The sequence below is a fragment of the Tachyglossus aculeatus genome, chromosome 2 (assembly GCF_015852505.1).
Source record: "Tachyglossus aculeatus isolate mTacAcu1 chromosome 2, mTacAcu1.pri, whole genome shotgun sequence".
In the NCBI taxonomy this organism is placed as follows: domain Eukaryota; kingdom Metazoa; phylum Chordata; class Mammalia; order Monotremata; family Tachyglossidae; genus Tachyglossus; species Tachyglossus aculeatus.
In genome coordinates this window covers 14,741,965-14,762,505 of record NC_052067.1, presented here as the reverse complement: position 1 = coordinate 14,762,505, position 20,541 = coordinate 14,741,965, and the positions used below count along the sequence as shown (strand labels likewise).

At 43.5% G+C, this 20,541-nt stretch overlaps 1 protein-coding gene across 1 annotated transcript in view; it reads left to right on the top strand.

The window, feature by feature from the left end:
- The window catches only part of IGF2BP3 (insulin like growth factor 2 mRNA binding protein 3), a 200,545-nt gene that overhangs the window by 162,902 nt on the left and 17,102 nt on the right, over window positions 1-20,541 (top strand). Inside the window, exons 8-10 of the mRNA XM_038769399.1 lie at window positions 3,497-3,619; window positions 7,956-8,091; window positions 9,951-10,082. Of these exons, the coding sequence (XP_038625327.1) occupies window positions 3,497-3,619; window positions 7,956-8,091; window positions 9,951-10,082 (391 nt within the window). The remainder of the gene's footprint in view (window positions 1-3,496; window positions 3,620-7,955; window positions 8,092-9,950; window positions 10,083-20,541) is intronic.

Below are 20,541 nucleotides of genomic sequence, written 5' to 3'. Positions count from 1 at the left end.
TGAGTAAAGAAAGCTTTATTCTAAAAACTTGACATGCCGGTACTGCCTCATGTTGGCTCCACTGAAACAAAGCTCTGCTGTGTACATCAAGAAATACAGGTGAATCACTTTATTTCACATACTACTGTGTTAATTTAGGTTTAATTAATCCTCTGTTTTTGATGGGGTTGGGGAGAGGAGGGGGGCTAACTGTCAAGGGTTATGACACTGTCTGAGACCATTCATTCATTCAATCATATTTATTGAGCGCTTACTGTGTGCAGAGCACTGTACTAAGCGCTTGGGAAGTACAAGTTGGCAACATATAGAGACGGTCCCTACCCAACAGTGGGCTCACAGTCTAGAAGGGGGAGACAGACGACAAAACAAAACATATTAACATAATAAAATAAATAGAATAAATATGTACAAATAAAATAAATAGAGTAATAAATCTATACAACCATATATACATATATACAGGTGCTGGGAATATCTCTTGGCCTGGGCACCCTATGCCAACTGGCTAGTTGGGTTGCAGAATTTTATTGGTGTTAGTCTATCGTGTTCTCATCCCTGGATTAGCTAAGCCTTCACTACAAAAACCAGTATTTAATCAGTCAATAGTATTTACTGAGCATCTACTTTGTGAAGCAGCTTGGCTCCGCGGAAAGAGCCCGGGCTTTGGAGTCAGAGGTCATGGGTTCAAATCCCGGCTCCACCAACTGTCAGCTGTGTGACTTAACTTCTCTGGGCCTTAGTCACCTCATCTGTAAAATGGGGATTAAGACGGGGAGCCCCCCCGTGGGACAGCCCGATCACCTTGTAACCTCCCCAGCGCTTTGCAGTGCTTTGCACATAGTAAGTGCTTAATAAATGCCATTATTATCATTATTATTATTAGTGCACTTGGGACAGGTCAATAGAGTTAGTCAAAAATCCTGACACCCAAGAACTGTACATTCTAGTGGAGGAGGCAAACATGTTGTTGTTTATGGCATTTGTTAAGTGCTTACCATGTGCCAGGCACTATACTAAGCACTGGGGTAGATACAAGACACTGTCCCTGTCCTCCATGGGGCTCACAGTCTTAATCCCCATATTATAGATGAGGTAACCGAGGCCCAGAGAAGTCAAGTGACTTGTCTAAGGTCACACAGCAGACAACTGGAGCTGGGATTCGAAATAAAGTATAGATAGAAGGAAAGAGAAGAAGGGCAAGATGTACAGGAGCTGGTGACTTTTCAGGTCTGTAAAATGTACATATGTGCTATGGCTGCGTGTGAGTTCACAAGCGGTCAGGTAGTGCAAATATGATGAGGTAGCAGTTGCTCTCTGTTTTAAGATTATAATTTACTATTCCAGAACTCAGGAATGATTCATTTTAAGGCATGTAAAAGTCAAAGATTTGGTGACTTTTCCATTTTTTTTTCAAAGTAGTTATGGAATTCAAGTAACAATAGAGCGCTAGGGAGCTAGTTGTGTAACATCAGACAAATCCCTTTACTCCCGAAGCAGTGTGGTCTAGTGGAAATTGCCTGGCTTGGGAATCAGAGGACCTGAGTTCTAATCTCTGCTCTGCCACTTACCCGCTGTGAGACTTCGGGCAAGTCACTTACCTTCTCTGGGCCTCAATTCCCTCATCTGTAAAATGGGCATTCAGTACCTGTTCTCTCCCCCCTACTTACTTTGTGAGCCACATGTGGGACTTGATTATCCTATATCCCAAACGCTTAGTACACTGTGTGGCATACAGTAAGCACTTGACAAATACTCCAGTTGTCGTAATTAATTAATATCTAATTTACCTGCATCTGAAATGGGGAAAACATTAGCTCCTGTATGGTGTGGTAAAAACGGAATGTATATCATGCCCTCTGGGTTTATCGGAAGAAATACGCTGTTCTTATTTTTCACCATTTTATATCTTGCTGTATTCCTTCACATGGTGAGTTACTTCTGATATTCTTTTTTGCCGAAAAGTAGTTATGTGGAATCATTATTTTCAAAATCCATTTCCCGGTTATAGCTGTCCCGCTAGCTTACGGGGTATCTGTTTTCCAACAGCATCACAAATCTAGCACCAGAGGGCACTTGAGGAGCAGCGTGTTTGCTAACTAAACAAATTTATTTACCAATCTCACTCCCCGGTACATTTAGCCCCAAAATAGGTACCGAGTAGGAAAAAAGCCGATTTAGTGACGTAGCCGGGAGTTCCTCTGCCTGATCGTCTTTGAGGAAGGATTTCATTCATTCATTATTTTTTTTTTTTTTTTTTGTAGAAGCAGAGACTTAATACCAGGTTTGGCAAAAACCTTTTGGCATAGAACTGATCCTGGGGACTTTTCAGTTAGGTGCAGGTCCCAAACTTGCTCAAATTGAAAATGACTCCAAATGGCACAATAACTGTGCTGCTGATTTTCCATTTAAGGATGGGAAAATATAGCTTGGATTTGCGGTGTTTTCGCTTACACTGCTAAGTAGCGTGGCCTAGAGGAAAGAGCACAGGTCTAAGACCGGCTCTGTCCCTTGTCTAATGTGTGGCTTTGGGCAAGTCATTTAACTTATCTGTGCCTCAGTACCCTCATCTGTAAAAGGGGTTTTGAAACCTGTTCTCCCTCCTACTTAGACTGTTAGCTTCATATGGGATCTGGTATCTACCCCAGTGTTTACTACAGTACTTGACACATAGTAAGCGCTTAACAAAAAACCATTATTATTAGTATTATTATTATTACTTCTTTAAGGAAGTCTTTAAGGAACTCTTTAATCTCCAATTGGGTGTTTGGTGTCTGGAACACAAAATCCTTTAGTCTATATTAGTTTGTGTTGCTAGGGTTTTGATTATATAATGAATAGCAATGTCCCAGGAAGCTGCTATAGAAGGCATGGTAACAATGCAGGTTTTGAATGACAACAAGAGCATTTTTCCTCTTCTTCTCACACCTACTTAAAAAAAGGAACCAGATCTGAGATCTGTCAGGTGTAAGCCCTGGCAGTGGGGGACTAACAAACCGTCTTTGGAAAGCTTTGAAGGATCACATAGTAGGTGTCAACTATTTTATTGTTAGTTCAAGTGGCATACCAAGTTGTTAATCAGGAAAAAGAGATGGGGACTGGTATCTTAATCCTTTCACCATTATTAAATTGGGCCTCCTCCTGGTAAGTACTGAAAAACCTTTCCCCGAACCATGTCAGAGATTTTCAATTTTAAAGAAACTCCACAAACCACGAAGCATTCCAGTTAAAACCTTCACCCCAGTCTGTTGACAATATTTTTCATGGGGCTTTTCCATGCAGCCATCCTTGAACAGTGAATTTAATGGTAATTATTGAGTGCTTATTGTATGTAGAGCAGTGGGCTAAGTTCTTGGGAAAGTACAATGCAAAAGAGTTGGTAGACACAGTCCCTGCTCACAATGACTTTACGGTCTAAATTAATTTGAGTTTGTTTTGTAATGCAGTTCACTGTAACATGCCTGTCCCCGTTCAAAATCTTCCGTGTTTCCATTTTCAGTACTGAAGAAATACCTTTGAAGATTTTAGCACACAACAACTTTGTGGGTCGACTTATCGGCAAAGAAGGAAGAAATCTTAAAAAAATTGAACAGGACACGGACACTAAAATCACAATATCCCCGTAAGTAGTGTCGTGGTGAAAGTTTTGCCTGCATCATGGACTCTGAAGTTGTCATGGGCTTAGTAATATATCAGTTGGACCATGATATTGAAGCCCTTCTCTCTAAAACCTTCCCAGTGCTTATGAGGTTGAGGAGATTTTCCGAGCATCCACTGAGTTCGAAGCACACGTCCGGCTTTGCGTGGATGGGTAAGGAGGAATAAATGTACAAAAGAAATAGCAGATACAGTCCCCGCCCTTAAGGAGCTTGAAGGTGAAGCCAAAAAAAAACCAAACCCAAATGAAAACATGCGTTGTAAGTACACACATTTGCAGAGGGAGAGCAGGAATTAAGATTTACTGTGAAATGGGGAACACTCTCCTCTTCAGTTCTCAAAAGCCACCTAGATAATTCTCTGCTTTAATCAATAGCGGAGAGGCCTGGGCTTTGAAGACCCAATTTTTCTGTTATAATGGGGTTGCTTTGTGGCAAAAACCCGCATTAAAGAAAACACACAAGTACTCTTTCCTTCCAACAGCATGCACATAGACATACGCAGTTTCTTCCAGTGTTCATTCGGGCTCGTATTCATCATCATCATCATCAATCGTATTTATTGAGCGCTTACTGTGTGCAGAGCACTGTACTAAGCGCTTGGGAAGCACAAGTTGGCAACCTATAGAGACAGTCCCTACCCAACAGTGGGCTCACAGTCTAAAAGGGGGAGACAGAGAATAAAACCAAACATACTAACAAAATAAAATAAATGGAATAGATAGGTACAAGTAAAATAAATAAATAAATAAATAAATAGAGTAATAAATATGTACAAACATATACGTTCCCTGAATCTCTAAGGACGTTCTGGTCAACTCCGATATTGCAGAACTGGTACTGACATGACACCCATTCCATCTTTCTGCCCACTATTACTGTTTCCATTTGCGACCGAGGGGAACATCATCCAGTGGAGAGCAGGAAGGAGTATATATGTATATATGTTTGTACATATTTTTTACTCTATTTATTTATTTAATTTATTTGTACATATCTACTCTATTTTATTTTGTTAGTATGTTTGGTTTTGTTCTCCGTCTCCCCCTTTTAGACTGTGAGCCCACTGTTGGGTAGGGACTGTCTCTATATGTTGCCAATTTGTACTTCCCAAGCGCTTAGTATAGTGCTCTGCACATAGTAAGCGCTCAATAAATAACGATTGATGATGATGATGAGTAAGTGCTGAATGGTTTGAATACTCCAACTTGAGTTATCCTTGCATTTGGGGTAAAATGGAAAGAGAGGAGTGTGGAAGGATAGAGACAATGTAGAGCAGAGAGTGTGTGTTCAGGGTCAGAGAAAGGACTAGAAATACTTTTCCTATTATAGCAGAGAGGCTGCCAATTAATAGGACTATTCAGGATACAGATAAGATTGCAAAATAAGGGAAGCTGGAAAGAGGTGGGTTAACCTGGTATTCATTCATTCATGAATTCATTCATTCGTATTTATTGAGCGCTTACTGTGTGCAGAGCACTGTACTAAGCGCTTGGGAAGTACAAATTGGCAACATATAGAGACGTTCCCTACCCAACAATGGGCTCTCAGTCTAGAAGGGGGAGACAGAAAACAAAGCAAGGAGACAGGTGTCAATACCATCAGAATAAATAGAATTATAGCTATATACACATCATTAAAAATATAGAGTAATAAGTGTACAAATATACGCAAGATCTATATGGATAGATATCTGTGTGTGCATCAATAGAAAGTTGTCTGAGAACGTTCCCTGAAATTATACAAAGTGGAATCTGTTAAGATTTCCGTAGTTCTGCTTTTAGAAACTATTTTGCTTTAATTTATTCATTCATTCATTCATTCGTATTTATTGAGCGCTTACTGTGTGCAGAGCACTGTACTAAGCGCTTGAGAAGTACAAATCGGCAACATATAGAGACGTTCCCTACCCAACAATGGGCTCTCAGTCTAGAAGGGGGAGACAGAAAACAAAACAAGGAGACAGGTGTCAAAACCATCAGAATAAATAGAATTATAGCTATATACACATGATGATGGCATTTATTATTAAGCGCTTACTATGTGCAAAGCACTGTTCTAAGCGCTGGGGAGGTTACAAGGTGATCAAGTTGTACCACGTGGGGCTCACAGTCTTAATCCCCATTTTTACAGATGAGGTAACTAAGGCTCAGAGAAGTGAAGTGACTTGCCCAAGGTCACACAGCAGACTTGTGGTGGAGCCGGGATTCGAACCCCTGACCTCTGACTCCAAAGCCCGGGCTCTTTCCACTGAGCCACGCTGCTTCTCTACAAGATATGCAGAGTAATTACATGTTTTTACTTTTATGATTCACGTAGACTGTGAGCCCACTGTTGGGTAGGGACCGTCTCTACATGTTGCCAAGTTGGACTTCCCAAGCGCCTAGTACAGTGCTCTGCACACAGTAGGCGCTCAATAAATACGATTGATTGATTGATTGATAGAGCAGTATTTTCCAGGCAACAGCTTCTTTGGTAATCCTGCTGGCTTTCCAATATTTGCAAATGGTATAAATGGCTAAAAGAACACTCAGCTACAGTTTACCTTTTGATCTGTGTAATAATAATAATAATAATAATAATAATAATAACACCGCCATTTGTTAAGCACTTACTATGTGTGACGCACTGTTCTAAGCGCTGGGGGGGATCAATCAATCAATCAATCATATTTATTGAGCGCTTACTGTGGGCAGAGCACTGTACTAAGCGCTTGGGAAGTACAAGTTGGCAACATATAGAGACGGTCCCTACCCAACAGTGGGCTCACAGTCTAAAAGAGGGAGACAGAGAACAAAACCAAACATACTAACAAAATAAAATAAATAGCACTAACAAAATAAAATAAACAGACTAACAAAATAAAATAAATAGTACTAACAAAATAAAATAAATAGTACTAACAAAATAAAATAAATAGAACTAAAATAAAATAAATAGTACTAACAAATAAAATAAATAGAACTAACAAAATGAAATAAATAATACTAACAAAATAAAATAGACTAACAAAATAAAACAAATAGTACTATCAAAATAAAATAAATAGATCATTAAAAATATAGAGTAATAAGTGTACAAATATACGCAAGATCTACATGTATAGATATCTGTGTGTGCACCAATAGAAAGTTGTCTGAGAACATTTCCCTGAAATTATACAAAGTGGAATCTGTTAAGATTTCCGTAGTTCTGTTTTTAGAAACTAGTTTGCTTTAATTTAAATAATAGACATTCTCTACATGCTCAAAATGAGTAAGAATTTATACGTAGTAGAATGGAGTATTTTGCCCTTTTCTTCAGGAAGGGTAAACATTATTAGCATTGAAAAGTCACATTAAAAACAAACTGCAAAATGCCTCTGAATGCTTCCTCCAGGGAGAGAAGCTCCACACCAGAGGAGCATTATCTTTCCATTTTGAGTTGTATCTTTCAAGCTGCTTAACTATCTTTGGGTGTTTTTTTGTAACGTAATCACGTATGACATTATCTTACCAAATGTAGGTTGTGGTAGACTTGAGAAAGCCACCAAGATGCAGTTTACCATGTTGAAAGCTCTTAATGCCGCTTCCCCTTTGGATACTCCAAGAAGCATTGTTTGGGGGTGGGAATCGGGGGAACAATTCCAGATGCCTCCATAAAGCCTCTGGGGTTTCCATTATGGCAAATGGATACAGTCCAATCGGTTTATCCGTTACGTGAGTGTTCATTATACACATCGGCTACACCTCTGGTAGGAAATTAAGGGATGATTTGATAATATACAGCTATCGGGACAGAACGCCGATGTCGGGAGAAACATTTGTGTACGTGCGTGGTGGGTTCGATTAAGACAGCTGAATATCTAGAAAGTCAGCCCTGCATTCTGTATGCGTGTATCATATCTAGACTAGCCCATGGGCTTTTCAGTGTACAATAAGAGCACATTTAAAGGTGCTGTAAAATCCTTTACTGAACGACCTCAAAACCTGCATTCCACTCAGAACTGTTGTCTTCCTGTATTTCTCAGTTAAATGATGAACATCCTTTACCTTTACTGATCCCGATATGTGCACATTTAAAACACTAAGCGGAACCTCAGACACCAATTTGGAGCAAAAGCTCTTTCCTCTTTTCCCTCCTGCAGTTCCTGTATTCTAGGCCTTTTAGTCTCCAGTAAATACATCTTGCTCATTCCTTTGTCACGTTGGCCCACCCACTTTCAGATATTGCTAGCCTCCGTGGTTGGGCTTTGATTGCCATCTGTGACTAAATGCTAATTAACTGTCTTCTTATCTTTTTTTTTTTCCCTCCCCCCTGCAGTTTGCAGGACTTAACGCTGTATAACCCAGAAAGGACCATTACAGTAAAAGGCAGTATTGAAACTTGTGCCAAGGCTGAGGAGGAAATAATGAAGAAAATCAGGGAGTCTTATGAAAATGATATTGCTGCTATGAATGTGAGTTGTTACATGATGGGGTGGAGAGTTGTTTGGATGTTTCCCCTTTTTCTAGTCATTCCCGTGATCCTTTAGGAGGTTAGTGTTGCTTTGCCACGTGGAGAATTGAAAGGAGTCATCTGATTGTTTTTGAGATAATCTGGGGCCCGTGTTAGGCCAGGGTAATTCCTGTCAGGACACAATTTGATATTTAACAGTACCAAAGAGGAGGAAAAAATAGTATCCAAATGATTGATGATAACTGGTTAATTAGTTCAGTGATTGGGGCAAGGGAGGAGTTATCAGGGGACTAAGAAAAATGGGATATGTTCCATTTCTGTATCTAGACTCCACCCCAGCTTTCTAAATCCGTTTTTAAATTGTAACAAGAAGGAAAATGCTCCATTTTATTCTGCCACCTTATGTAAATAAAGTGCTTTCCCTATCTTAGTAAGCAAGTAATTTACATTATCAGCAGAGGTGATAAGTATCATTGAATTTAACTGATAATAAGGATAGATTCTGACCTTTCACTGCTGAGTTCTCATCTTGTCCAAATCTGGACTGGGACTGGAATTATCATCTTCAAGAAACTGTGAAACTGGGAACCTCTGAACTCAAATGCTATTACCAAATGGCCCCTTTTATCACTGATGGTTTGTGCTTTAACATCGGCTCTGATCAGTGTATGGTTACTCTTAGGCACTCATTCTGATGTTATTTTTCTTTCTATTTCTTTCGTATATGAGAAAGCAGCCTTGCTAACTCTCACAGAATGAGAACTGTGTGTGTGTGTTAGTGTATTTAAACTGTTGGATCAAATTATGTTGTGCTGAGTTCTTTAAGCAATAAATGTTAGATTGTAGCTTCCAATAGTAATGATTACACATTCTGGTGTAAACAATTCCCACTACCCAAATCTGTATTTAAAAAGGACACACTAGTGTTCTTGAAGGACTGCTGTGGGACTGTTTTTTCTGGCCACACTCTTCTTGATTTAAGGTCGAAAAACTGCTGGAGGTATTGTCTCCTGCCTTACTCAGAGACCATGAAAACTCTGCAGTAATAATAATAAGAATAATGATAGCATTTATTAAGCACTTACTATGTGCAAAGCACTGTTCTAAGCTGGGGAGGTTATAAGGCGAACGGGTTGTCCCACAAGGGACTCACAGTCTTAATCCCCATTTTACAGATGAGGTAACAGGCACAGAGAAGTTAAGTGACTTGCCCGAAGTCACACAGCTGCCAATCGGCAGAGCTGGATTTTGAACCCACGACCTCTGACTCCAAAGCCCGGGCTCTTTCCACTGAGCCACGCTGCTTCTCGTAATAAGTAATGGTAGAGCTTTTTTGAGAGATCACTTTAGATGACAAGGAAACATCTGGAGCAAGGGATGAGAAATTAGGCTGTCCTTAAGATGAAGATTCTAGAGTATTTTCAAAGGAATTATCGGTTGATTGTGGCCTGAGAGTTAATCTGTCTTTTTTTTAATGGTGTTGAGGCTCTGCAGTAGACTTTCCCATTCCTTATCCTGCTCCTCAGAGGTAGTGGGTCAGTGCTGGGAGGGTGGTGAGTGTCCAGAACAAGACTTGGTGTGAAACACCGGGACAAGCCTGGGGTTTCTAGGGTGTTTTTTTATTTGTTTTGGTTTGTTTTTGGTTTGTGTTTTTTGGTTTAGCCAGTGTGACTTCCCCCGAAAGACATCAGTGCTTGGTCCATCTCCGACCAGAACATCACGTCAAAAATTGCTTGTTGCCTTTTGAAATGAGTCGAGGAAGATGTGGGGTGATTTAATGACCTGTCTGGGAACGTGAATTCTCAAAATGAAATTTGCTCATATCCGTTGTACACTAAAGTGGTCTTTCTCCTGTTGCAGCTTCAAGCACATTTAATTCCTGGATTAAATCTGAATGCCTTGGGTCTGTTCCCACCTTCCTCTTCAGGGATACCCCCTCCCACAGTGGGAGTTGCCTCAGCCGCAGCTGCTACTTCCTATCCGCCATTTGGGGTAAGATCTGCTATTTCTGGTTGCCTCCTTGTTCCCAAATGGTTTCATCAGATTATTTTCAAAGGACTGTTGCTAACTAGTATTCCTGAATTTCACCAATCCTCAACCGGGTGGGGGAGATTTTCAGAAGCAAGTGGAAACCAATCAGTGGTATTTATTCAGCGCATACTGTGTGCAGAGCATCATATTAAGCACTTGGAGAAGTACAGTAGAATAAAGTTGGGAGACCCAATAGACCACTGGTCGCGTCAGAGCTGTGGCAATGGTTTAGGAAGCAGGCACAGTTGTGTATTTACTTCAGTCACCATCCCTGCTTGGTTGTTGAACACGAGTTTGACTCTGCTGCAGGTGAAAATGATTTGCAATGGGAGTAGTGATGCTATCCAATGTTGGTTCTTTGTGAGAGAACCTCTAATGAAATAGCTGAGAAATGGGCCAAGAATTAAAAAGAATAATTCAGATACCAGCTTTTGGTTTATTCCTCTAAAAAAAAGTTGTTATACTTGATAGCTCAGGAACTACCATAGTATCAGGATCTCCAAATTTGGTTTTTGTGAATATTTTGGGCTTTCCATGGTGATGAAAATGAGGGTGACCTAAACTTCAGAGATAGGTAAGGAACGCTGTACTTTTCCCCTCTGCCTTATTTGGGGAGGCAAGCTTCAGGGATTCATATCTGGAGTACGAGCAGCTTCTGAACCTTTAGAGGTGTTCAGGTTTGCACCATCCCACCTTCACAGATCTCTTCTTCAGCCTGCCTCCCCAAAACTGTACCCTAAAACTATCACGTGTCCATGTCATCAAATCAGAGCAGCAATAAGAAATCTTTTGGGTCTCCATATTTGTAATCACAATTTTTAATGCATCCTTGCAGATAAAGTGCCAAAACTTAGTTCCGTAGTCATTATTATCAAACAAGGGTTGTTTTTTTAAAAAATTTACTACTAGTAACAGTAGTAATTTTGCACTAATAGGTACAGGAAGGCCAAGGGACCAAAATCATCTCTTTATCTCTTCTCTATATTCTCTCTCTTTCAAGAATTGTGAAGGGCTTTCTTGAGTAGAAATGATAGTGGTGACAATATTGCCAACAGTAGATACTGTTCACTGTATCTTGTTTTCTTGTGAAAACTTTTCACAGACTCAGTTTCGATATAACTTGCAAAGTTTTTTCCTTAGGCTATCGTATCAAATGAATTATCTGTCCTATAGGCAATGCATCCCTGAACAGTTTAGCAGTCCATTTCTCTTGCCAAATCAAAACTACAGTTCTGCATGTTGTTGGGGACTCTGACTCCTACAGGAGTCAGGCTTCAAAGAAACGAATATAACTTCTTCCCTTTTTATTGCTTAGTGGTTAGAAGAACAGGTGGCTTTTGCACTGTGGGAAATTCATTGCATCCCTTGTTTTCTTATGTTGTCCACCCAAAGTAGAGAAGGATTCAACCTCTTTGCTTGCCTTACCTTAATCAGTCATATTTACTGAGTGCTTACCGTGTTTAGAGCACTGTTTTGAGCACTTGAGAAAGTTCTATATAAAGTTGGTAGACACATTCCCTGCCCACAGCCAACTTACAGTCTTAAGGGAGAGACAGACATTAATATAAATAAGTAAATTATGGATAATTACGTAAGTGCTGTAGGGCTGAGGGTAGGGTGAACGAGGGCTCCAAACCCAAGTGCAAGAGTGACGCTGAAGGGAGTGGGAAAAGAGGAAATGAGGGCTTAGTCAGGGAAGGCCTCTTGGAGGAGATGTGATTTTGAATAAGGCTTTGAAGGTGAGGCGAGTGATCGTCTATTGGGTACGAAGAGGGAGGATGTGGGTGAGACGTCGGCAGCAAGATAGATGAGATTGGGGTCCAGTGAGTAGGTTGGCATTAAGAAGCAAAATATGCAGGCAGGCTTGTAGTAAGAAATCAGAAGGTAAGGTAGATAGGGGTGATCTGATGGAGTGCTTTAAGTTCGATGGTGAGGAGTATCTCTTTCATGCAGAAGTGGACGGGCAGTCACTGGAGGGTAAAGACATGAAATTTGTGAAATTTGAGTCCAAACTACTAAAACTGAATTTGCAAACACTGAGCTACTAAATGCAGTTGCCATAGTGCAGTCAGTATCCAAAGTATTTTAGTTCCTACTGTGCGACACTTCTTCAGTGCGTGCGAGACCTAGAAAAGGAGTTAAATGAGGTCCCTACACTTGAGAAGCTTAAATCTGCTGGCGATAACAGACATAAATGAACAAATAATCCATAGTTAAGAGGGAGACAGTAAAATGTAAATAATCGATGCAACTGAAGTGGCTGATAGGCTGCATCACATGCCAGGGACGATGGGAGATTTAGGTGAGGAGTGTACGGAATTCAGGAGGAAATGGGGAAATGATTTCAGTAACTGCAGTGGAGAGAGGGGAAGGAAGAGGAAGTTAAAGAAGGGCTTCGGGAAAAGGTGGGACGGCACAAAGCAGGAGATGACAGGTGGTGGATTTATGCAATTACTGAGTGGGATTACAAATCAATTAGTAGTATTGGAGGAAAGACCTGTTTGGGAGAATGTTTTTTTTAATGGTATTTAAGTGCTTACTTTGTGCCAGGCCCTGTACTAAGCACTGGGGTGGATACAAATTAGTTGGACAAAGTCCAACTTCCCAGTTGTAATCCCCATTTTATAGATGGGGTGACTGAGGCACAGAGAAGTTAACTGACTTGCCGAAGATCACATCGCAGAGCAGTGGCCGAGCCGGGATTAGAACCGAAGCCAGGTCCTTCGGACTCCTAGGCCCCCGCTCTATCCACTAAGCCACACTGCTGCCCTTTGCTGGTTTGGCAAAGTTGTGGTAAAACCGTGTTCCTGGGAGAAAAGGGTAGGGGAGTTTGAGAGCACAGAGCCCCAGTTGAGATGTGGCGGGAGAATAGAGCAGATGACACAAGAGGCTGCCCGCTGATGGAGATGGAGCCTGCTGAAGTCGGTGCTGAGATGTTTTTGTTTTCTACAATGAGCATCGTGGAGTCTTGGGAGTCTGAGAAAAGGAGTGTGGGCTCTTCTTTGCACTTTATCTGTGGCAAACGATCTAAGGAAAAATTGGTCACTGCACTCAAATGTGTCAAAGCAGTTGTGGTATGAACGATGATGGAGCCTGCTGAAGTCAGTGCTGAGATGTTTTTGTTTTCTACAAGGAGCAACGTGGAGTCTTGGGAGTCTGAGGAAAGGAGTGTGGGCTCTTCTTTGCACTTTATCTGTGGCAAACGATCTAAGGAAAAATTGGTCACTGCACTCAAATGTGTCAAAGCAGTTGTGGTATAAGTGATGATTATGTGGATGACTTTCTAAAACCCCTCATCGCCCTTTAGTTATCAGGAAGTCTAGGGCTCAGACTGTCGGGGGCAGGTGAACGGAAACCATAATCGAGTTACTCCTGGAGGGTGCAACTCTCAGAGGAGCTAAGAGGAGCCCAGTAATTTGAAGGGATTTATTCCCAGAGAGGAAAGCGAGGAAAGTATTCGTACATATTGTAGGGTATGTGCTGTCATCAGAGCGTTGTCAAGGAGAGAAATGTAGAGCTGCAAATATCATAATATTGTAGCCTTGTCGTAAAACACGGGGCAAGAGTCCATGAATGAATATATTCACCTCTGTGGTAAAAGAAACTTCCCTGTAGATAACCAGGGTAGCACTGATGACATGCCTATAAGAAAAACTTTTCTTGGCATTCAGAATGGGTCAGAGATAGAATTAGGGCCTTCAAAAATGGCAGAGAATTTGCACTTGTTGGTTGTAGCCGAAAATCCTTAAACAGTATCAGCTACTTAAAGATACAATCTGTTCACCCGCAGCAAGTGCAAACCATCTGACATTTTTTTTTTAACGTTCTTTAATTTTCAATATTTTTCAAATTCTGCTGCAGTCTCACAGCAGGTCTAAATATTTCTTTTAGAATTCTAGCTGCTCGGGCTGCGCTCGTTCATCTTGTTCCTTGTGCTTTGGTCACTTTTTCTTCCTGTTCTCCCCCAACTGTGGCACTGTTTCCAGGGGTGTGAGTTAGCATCTGCCTTACAGGTCTGTATTCTGTGACTAAAGATAAATTTAAAGGAGCAGGAGGCGTCACTGTGAACTGAAAATTGTTGCTTCTTTCATTGCCTTTCCACAGATCTACCTTAAAAACATGTTTGCCTCTGGAAAATGGGACAGTTTATCTGTAGGTTTGCATTTCCATGCCAGAATGCCCCCAAGATGAGGGAGAGGATTAAGAAGTATTTTCAACACTTGCCCGCCTAAAACTGCGGAACTTCTCCCCTGCCAAATGTGTTAGAAAAAAGATGAATGAACTAGTGGGTTCTTAGTGATACCATCCTGCACAGAGGAGGGAGAACCGAGGGCAGGATGTAGGGCTTCGTAGACAATGGCAACAGCACAATGAGTTGAAAGAGACCAATTTTAACCCATTCTCCTGATACAATAAGGTGGTTGTTTGGTTGTTTTGGGTTTTTTTTTTCTTTTTTCAATTTTGGGACTTACAAGCCTGCTCAGATTTGGAGTTCAGTAGGAAATCCAACTTGTGTTCTGTGCAGCACTTGAGGCCTCCTCGGGCTTAATTAACATTTAAAACTCCATGTTAGGTGGGGGGGAAAAATGCCTGACATTTCAATCCTGGGTTTCTGTGAAGCTCACTGCTCACATACGGCATTTCAGTATTCTAACGTCCTTGATAAATGCACCTTCTTCCAGGCAGAGGTGAGGGTGGAGTGAGCGAAAGGAGGTGGGGGTTGTTGAAGGTCTCTGTTGAGTGGAAGTGGTCGGGCTTTGGTAGCCCCAAAAAAGAGAAGAGTTGACCGAATCCCCCAGTGTCTCTCCCTCTAGACTGTCAGCTCATTGTGGGCAGGGAACTTGTCTGCCAACTCCATTATGTACTCCCATAAATGCTTTGTTCAGTGCTCAATAAATACGATTGATTGACCTAATCTGAGCCATACTATAAAATCACTTATAACCTGGGTTCAAGTCCCGGCTCTGCCGCTTGCCCAAGGTGGGACCATAGGCAAGCCGCTTAACTTCTCAGTTTCTCATCTGTCAAGTGGGGCTAAGATACTTGTTCCCCCTCCCACTTAGACTGTGAGCCACAAGGGGTGAAGGGACAGTGTCTGAGCGGATTGTATCGTAGCAGCTTCTGCCACAGTCCTCTCTTGGCCTCGTGCTTCTGTTGCCCTCTTTCTCCCGAGTGACGGAGGTGGGAAGGGGCGGCAATGGCGTAATTTTCCCGGGCCTCTGGCCTAACAGGGCCCAAGGCTAACGTGGAGGGAGGAACAGCACAATCACAATCGTCTGTTCCCTGCTGATCAGATTCACCTGTTAATCATGCTTGTTTCTGGCCTGATTTTTTTAAAAAAAATATTATGGCGTTAAATGCTTTATTACACATCAAACGCAGTTCTAAGCACTGGAGTAGATACAAGTTAATCAAGTCAGCCATAGTCCCCGTCCCACTTGGGGCTCTCGTCGAAGTTAGGAGGGAGAACAGGCACTAAACCCCCATTTTACAGAGGCACAGAGAAATGGAGAAGCAGCGTGGCTCAGTGGAAAGAGCCCGGGCTTTGGACTCAGAGGTCATGGGTTCAAATCCCCGCTCTGCCAATTGTCAGCCGTGTGACCCGGGGCAAGTCCCTTAACTTCTCTGGGCCTCAGTTACCTCAACTGTAAAATGGGGATGAAGACCGTGAGCCCCCTGTGGGACAACCTGATCACCTTGTAACCTCCCCAGCGCTTAGAACAGTGCTTTGCACATAGTGAGCGCTTAATAAATGCCATTATTATTATTAAGTTGCAACACAGCAGGCAAACTGGCAGCGCCAGGACTAGAACCCAGATCCTCAGACTCCCACTCCCATGGTCTTTCCAGTAAAGCCGAACTATTCCTCACTAGGTCTTTTCTTTTCCCTGAATCTAGGCCTACTTAATGAGGTCCATAAAGCTCTGAAATTAAGTGGGGCTTGTAAAAATCCATTTTCCTTCTTTTCCCTGATCTAAGTTTCATGAGATCCTTTTCCCTAGCCCCTCCTATCCCTCCTTTGGAATGTCCAGGTAAAGTCATCCCTTCTTTCCTTTAGATCGATCCCTCGCCGCTGACGTATCTTTCTCCCCGCCTCCGGGAAACCGGCCATGCCAGATTGATTTTTCCAAAAACAGCCTCGAAATGTCCAGGCCCTGCCACGCCGTTGGCTCTCCCAGCCCCGAGCTGGCAGCGCTTCTGGCGTGGAATTGACAGGAAGTGCCACTTCCAGAAATGCTCCAACAGCGAGAGAGACGGGATTGGCAGCCCGTGGCGAGAACGGGAGTTGAGTTGGCACCGCTTAAGACACCAATAGCTGGTGGTGTGTTGGCAGCTTGTTTTGCTGTTTGGCAGGAGTAGCCTTTGGAATCTCTTTGAATTTCTATTCCTCGTAGTTCCTTCATGAAGTTCCCAGGCCTCTCTCCGGGGGCCGGGAGTAATTCTATAACAATTCGCTTCGCCGAGCTGCTGTTTGGGATAGTGGGGGGAGATAGGGGGAAACGGCATTTAATTTGGTTCTATCCGAGGTACGTTCCTTCGGAACCAATTAATGAACACTCATTTTTCGTGCAGACCGGAGGGAGAGGAAATACTCCGACTCAAATGTTTGGAATAATAAGAATTGTGGCGCTTGAACACTTCCTATGTGCCAAGCGCTGGGGTAGACACAGTATATGCGGATGGGTCACGGTCCCCCGTCCCACACTGGTTGCACCGAGTCGCGGGGATCCGAGCCCGCGGGTGGTAGAGTCCTTTGAGCCGCAGACTTCTTTTTGGAAGGTGTCAGCTCAAGACCATCGAAACCTGCTGTTCCCTGTGACGGCTTCAACCTCTTTAGGATCTTTCTCCCGGCCGGCCAGATGGCAGCAATAAAGTCAGGCGTATGCTTTGCTTTATTTTAGTTTTGTTTGAGGGGCATCTTGTGGGTTTGTTTGAGGGATCGGGGGCTTAGGATTTGTGAGGGAGGGGAGCAGAGTGATCTCTCCTCTTCTTTCTGGTGTGGGTTAACACGATCGACTCCCCAATCCGTCAAACGTAAGTGATACGTCTTTCCGCTGCCGTTTCCCAGAGAGGTGAGGTGCAATAGCAACTCACTCTGGTCCAAGCGCCTCTATTCCCGCTCTCTCCCAGGACATGGTGGCAGGTCTGGATGCTTAATTAGCGTTTCCTGCTAATCAGGGCTCTTATTGCTTCGGCCTTTGACGCCTTCCCTCCTCCAAACAGTCCCACCGGTGTAAATCCTCCTGTGGCTTTTCACTGGTTGCTGGGCCGTCAATCCGCTCGCGCAGCCAATCCCACCGTCGTCTTTTTGCCACCAATCGATCGTATTTATTGAGCGCTTACTGCGTGCAGAGCACCGTACTAAGCGCTTACACGAGCGGGCCAGGGTTTGCGTGCTGGGCCTGGAGGCGAGGCAGCGTGGCTCGGTGGAAAGAGCCCGGGCTTTGGAGTCCGACGTCATGGGTTCGAATCCCGGCTCCGCCCCAAGTCTGCTGTGTGACCTTGGGCAAGTCGCTTAACTTCTCTGAGCCTCAGTTCCCTCGTCTGTAAAAATGGGGATTAAGACTGTGAGCCCCACGTGGGACAACTTGATCACATTGTATCCCCCCCAGTGCTTAGAACAGTGCTTTGAACATAGTAAGTGCTTAACAATTGCAATTATTATTATTATTATTATTATTATTATTATTATTATTATTATTATTATTATTATTATCGGGGTCAGACCTCTTCCAACTCCAGAGTGCAACGGCTGGAGCCTGGGAACCTGCTCCTTGAGGTTGACCGCTGTGAAGTCAGGAGGGACTTAGGGAGGGTCATTCGGTCAATTGTATTTATCGAACGCTTACCGTGTGCGGAGCACTGTACTATGTACTTGGGAGGGAACCACGTAACATTCATTCATTCATTCAATCGTATTTATTGAGCGCTTACTGTGTGCAGAGCACTGGACTAAGCGCTTGGGAAGTACAAGTTGGCAACATATAGAAACGGTCCCGACCCACCAGCGGGCTCACAGTCTAGAAGAAGGGGAGACAAGACAACAAAACAAAACATGTGGACAGGTGTCAAGTCGTCAGAATAAGTAGAATTAAAGCTAAATGCATATCTTTAACAAAATAAATAAAATAATATGTACAAGTCAAATAAATAGAGTAATAAATCTGTGCATACAGGTGCTTAATAAATGCCATCATTATTATTATTATTATTATAGAAGGGGGAGACAAGACAACAAAGCAAAACATGTGGACAGGTGTCAAGTCGTCGGAACAGTATAACAGACGCATTCCCTGTCCGTGACGAGCTTACAGGCTAGAGGGGGAAACATGGTAGTATAAATAAATAAATGACAGATATGAACATAAGTGCCGTGGGGCTGGTGGGCGGGAGATGATGATGATGATGGCATTTGTTAAGCGCTTACTATGTGCAAAGCACTGTTCTAAGCGCTGGGGGAGGTTACAAGGTGATCAAGTTGTCCCACAGGGCGCTCACAGTTTTAATCCCCATTTCATTCATTCATTCATTCAATCGTATTTATTGAGCGCTTACTGTGTGCAGAGCACTGTACTAAGCGCTTGGGAAGTACAAGTTGGCAACATATAGAGACGGTCCCTACCCAACAGTGGGCTCACAGTCTAGAAGGGGGAGACAGACAACAAAACATATTAACATAATAAAATAAATAGAATAAATATGTACAAACAAAATAGAGTAATAAATCTGTACAACCATATATACATATATACAGGTGCTGTGGGGAGGGGAAGGAGGTACAGCGGGGGGGATGGGGCCACAGAAATACTGTGCGTTGTCCACTGGACCCGCGAGACCAAAGGGGTCCGAAGTGGGGGCCTTCCCCGGCACCCCATGTCCCACCCAGGCTCCAGGACGCCGGGGGCTGCATCTCCCGCCTCCAATCAGTCAGTAGTATTTATTTTTAATGGTATGACAAACGTTTACTATGTGGCAGGCACTGTACCAAACGCTGGGATGGATACAAGCAAACTGGGTTGGACACAGTCCCTTGTCCCTCGTGGTACTCGCAGTCTCAATCCCCATTTTCCAAATGAGGTCACTGAGGCCCAGAGAAGTGAAGCGACTTGCCCAAAGTCACACAGCCGACAGTTGGCAGAGCCGGGATTTGAACCCATGATCTCTGACTCCAAAGCCCCGGGCTCTTTCCACCGAGCCACGCTGCTTCTCTGGCAAATAAAGTGAGCCCATCAGGGCGACACGAGAGGGAGAAGAGGAAAGGGGGGCTGAATCGGGGAAGGCCTCTTGGAGGAGATGTGGCTTCAGTAAGGCTTCAGATGGGGGGAGAGGGATTGTCTGTCAGGAGGAGGGAGCGCAGGCCAGGCCGGAGGCAGGATGTGGGTTCGGCGGCCAGCTAGGCGAGATGGAGGTACAGTGAGAAAGTGAGCTTTAGAGGATGCCCAAGCTCTCTGAGGAGAAGGTGGAAGGGAAGCTGGAGCCCCGGCTCTGATCTCTGACAGCCCCACAGCACCGGCAGCCAGAGCCCCCCAGTCACTTCATCATCATCATCAATCGTATTTATTGAGCGCTTACTATGTGCAGAGCACTGGGCTAAGCGCTTGGGAAGTACAAATTGGCAACCTATAGAGACGGTCCCTACCCAACAGCGGGCTCACAGTCTTAAAGGGGGAGACGGAGAACAAAACCAAACATACTAACAAAATAAAATAAATAGAATAGATATGTCCAAGTAAAATAAATAGAGTAATAAATATGTACAAGCATATATACATATATACAGGTGCTGTGGGGAATGGCAATCCACTGAGCCACATAGCCACTTGTATTTATTGAGCACTTTCTGTGTGCAGAGCACTGGAGTCCGCCCCTGCCCGTGTCCCGGGAAAGCCGGACCCCCGCACCCCTGCCCCTCATGCCGTGGTCACCACTCGCTCATATATTAATAATAATAATGATGATGGTATTTGTTAAGCGCTTACTATGTGCAAAGCGCCGTTCTAAGCGCTGGGGAGGTTACAAGGTGATCAGGTTGTCCCACGGGGGGCTCGCAGTCTTAATCCCCATTTTCCAGATGAGGGAACTGAGGCACAGAGAGGTGAAGTGACTTGCCCAAAGTCACACAGCTGACAGTTGGTGGAGCCGGAATTTGAACCCAAGACCTCTGACTTCAAAGGCCGGGCTTTTTCCACTGAGCCGCGCTGCTTCCCAGACCTCAGGGGAGCTTATGTCTCTTCCTCCTCCTGCCGCTGCCTAGGCCACTCGCTCATATCCCGGGGAAGCTCAAACCTCCCTCCCTTTCCTGGCTCCCACCTGGTCGTGCAGCCAGTACAGCTTAAGTTGATGGTCCCTGTCACCCTCAGACAGGATCTCACCTAGGCAGAAACTCTGTGCCTGGAGAACACTTTCCACTCGGTTATTT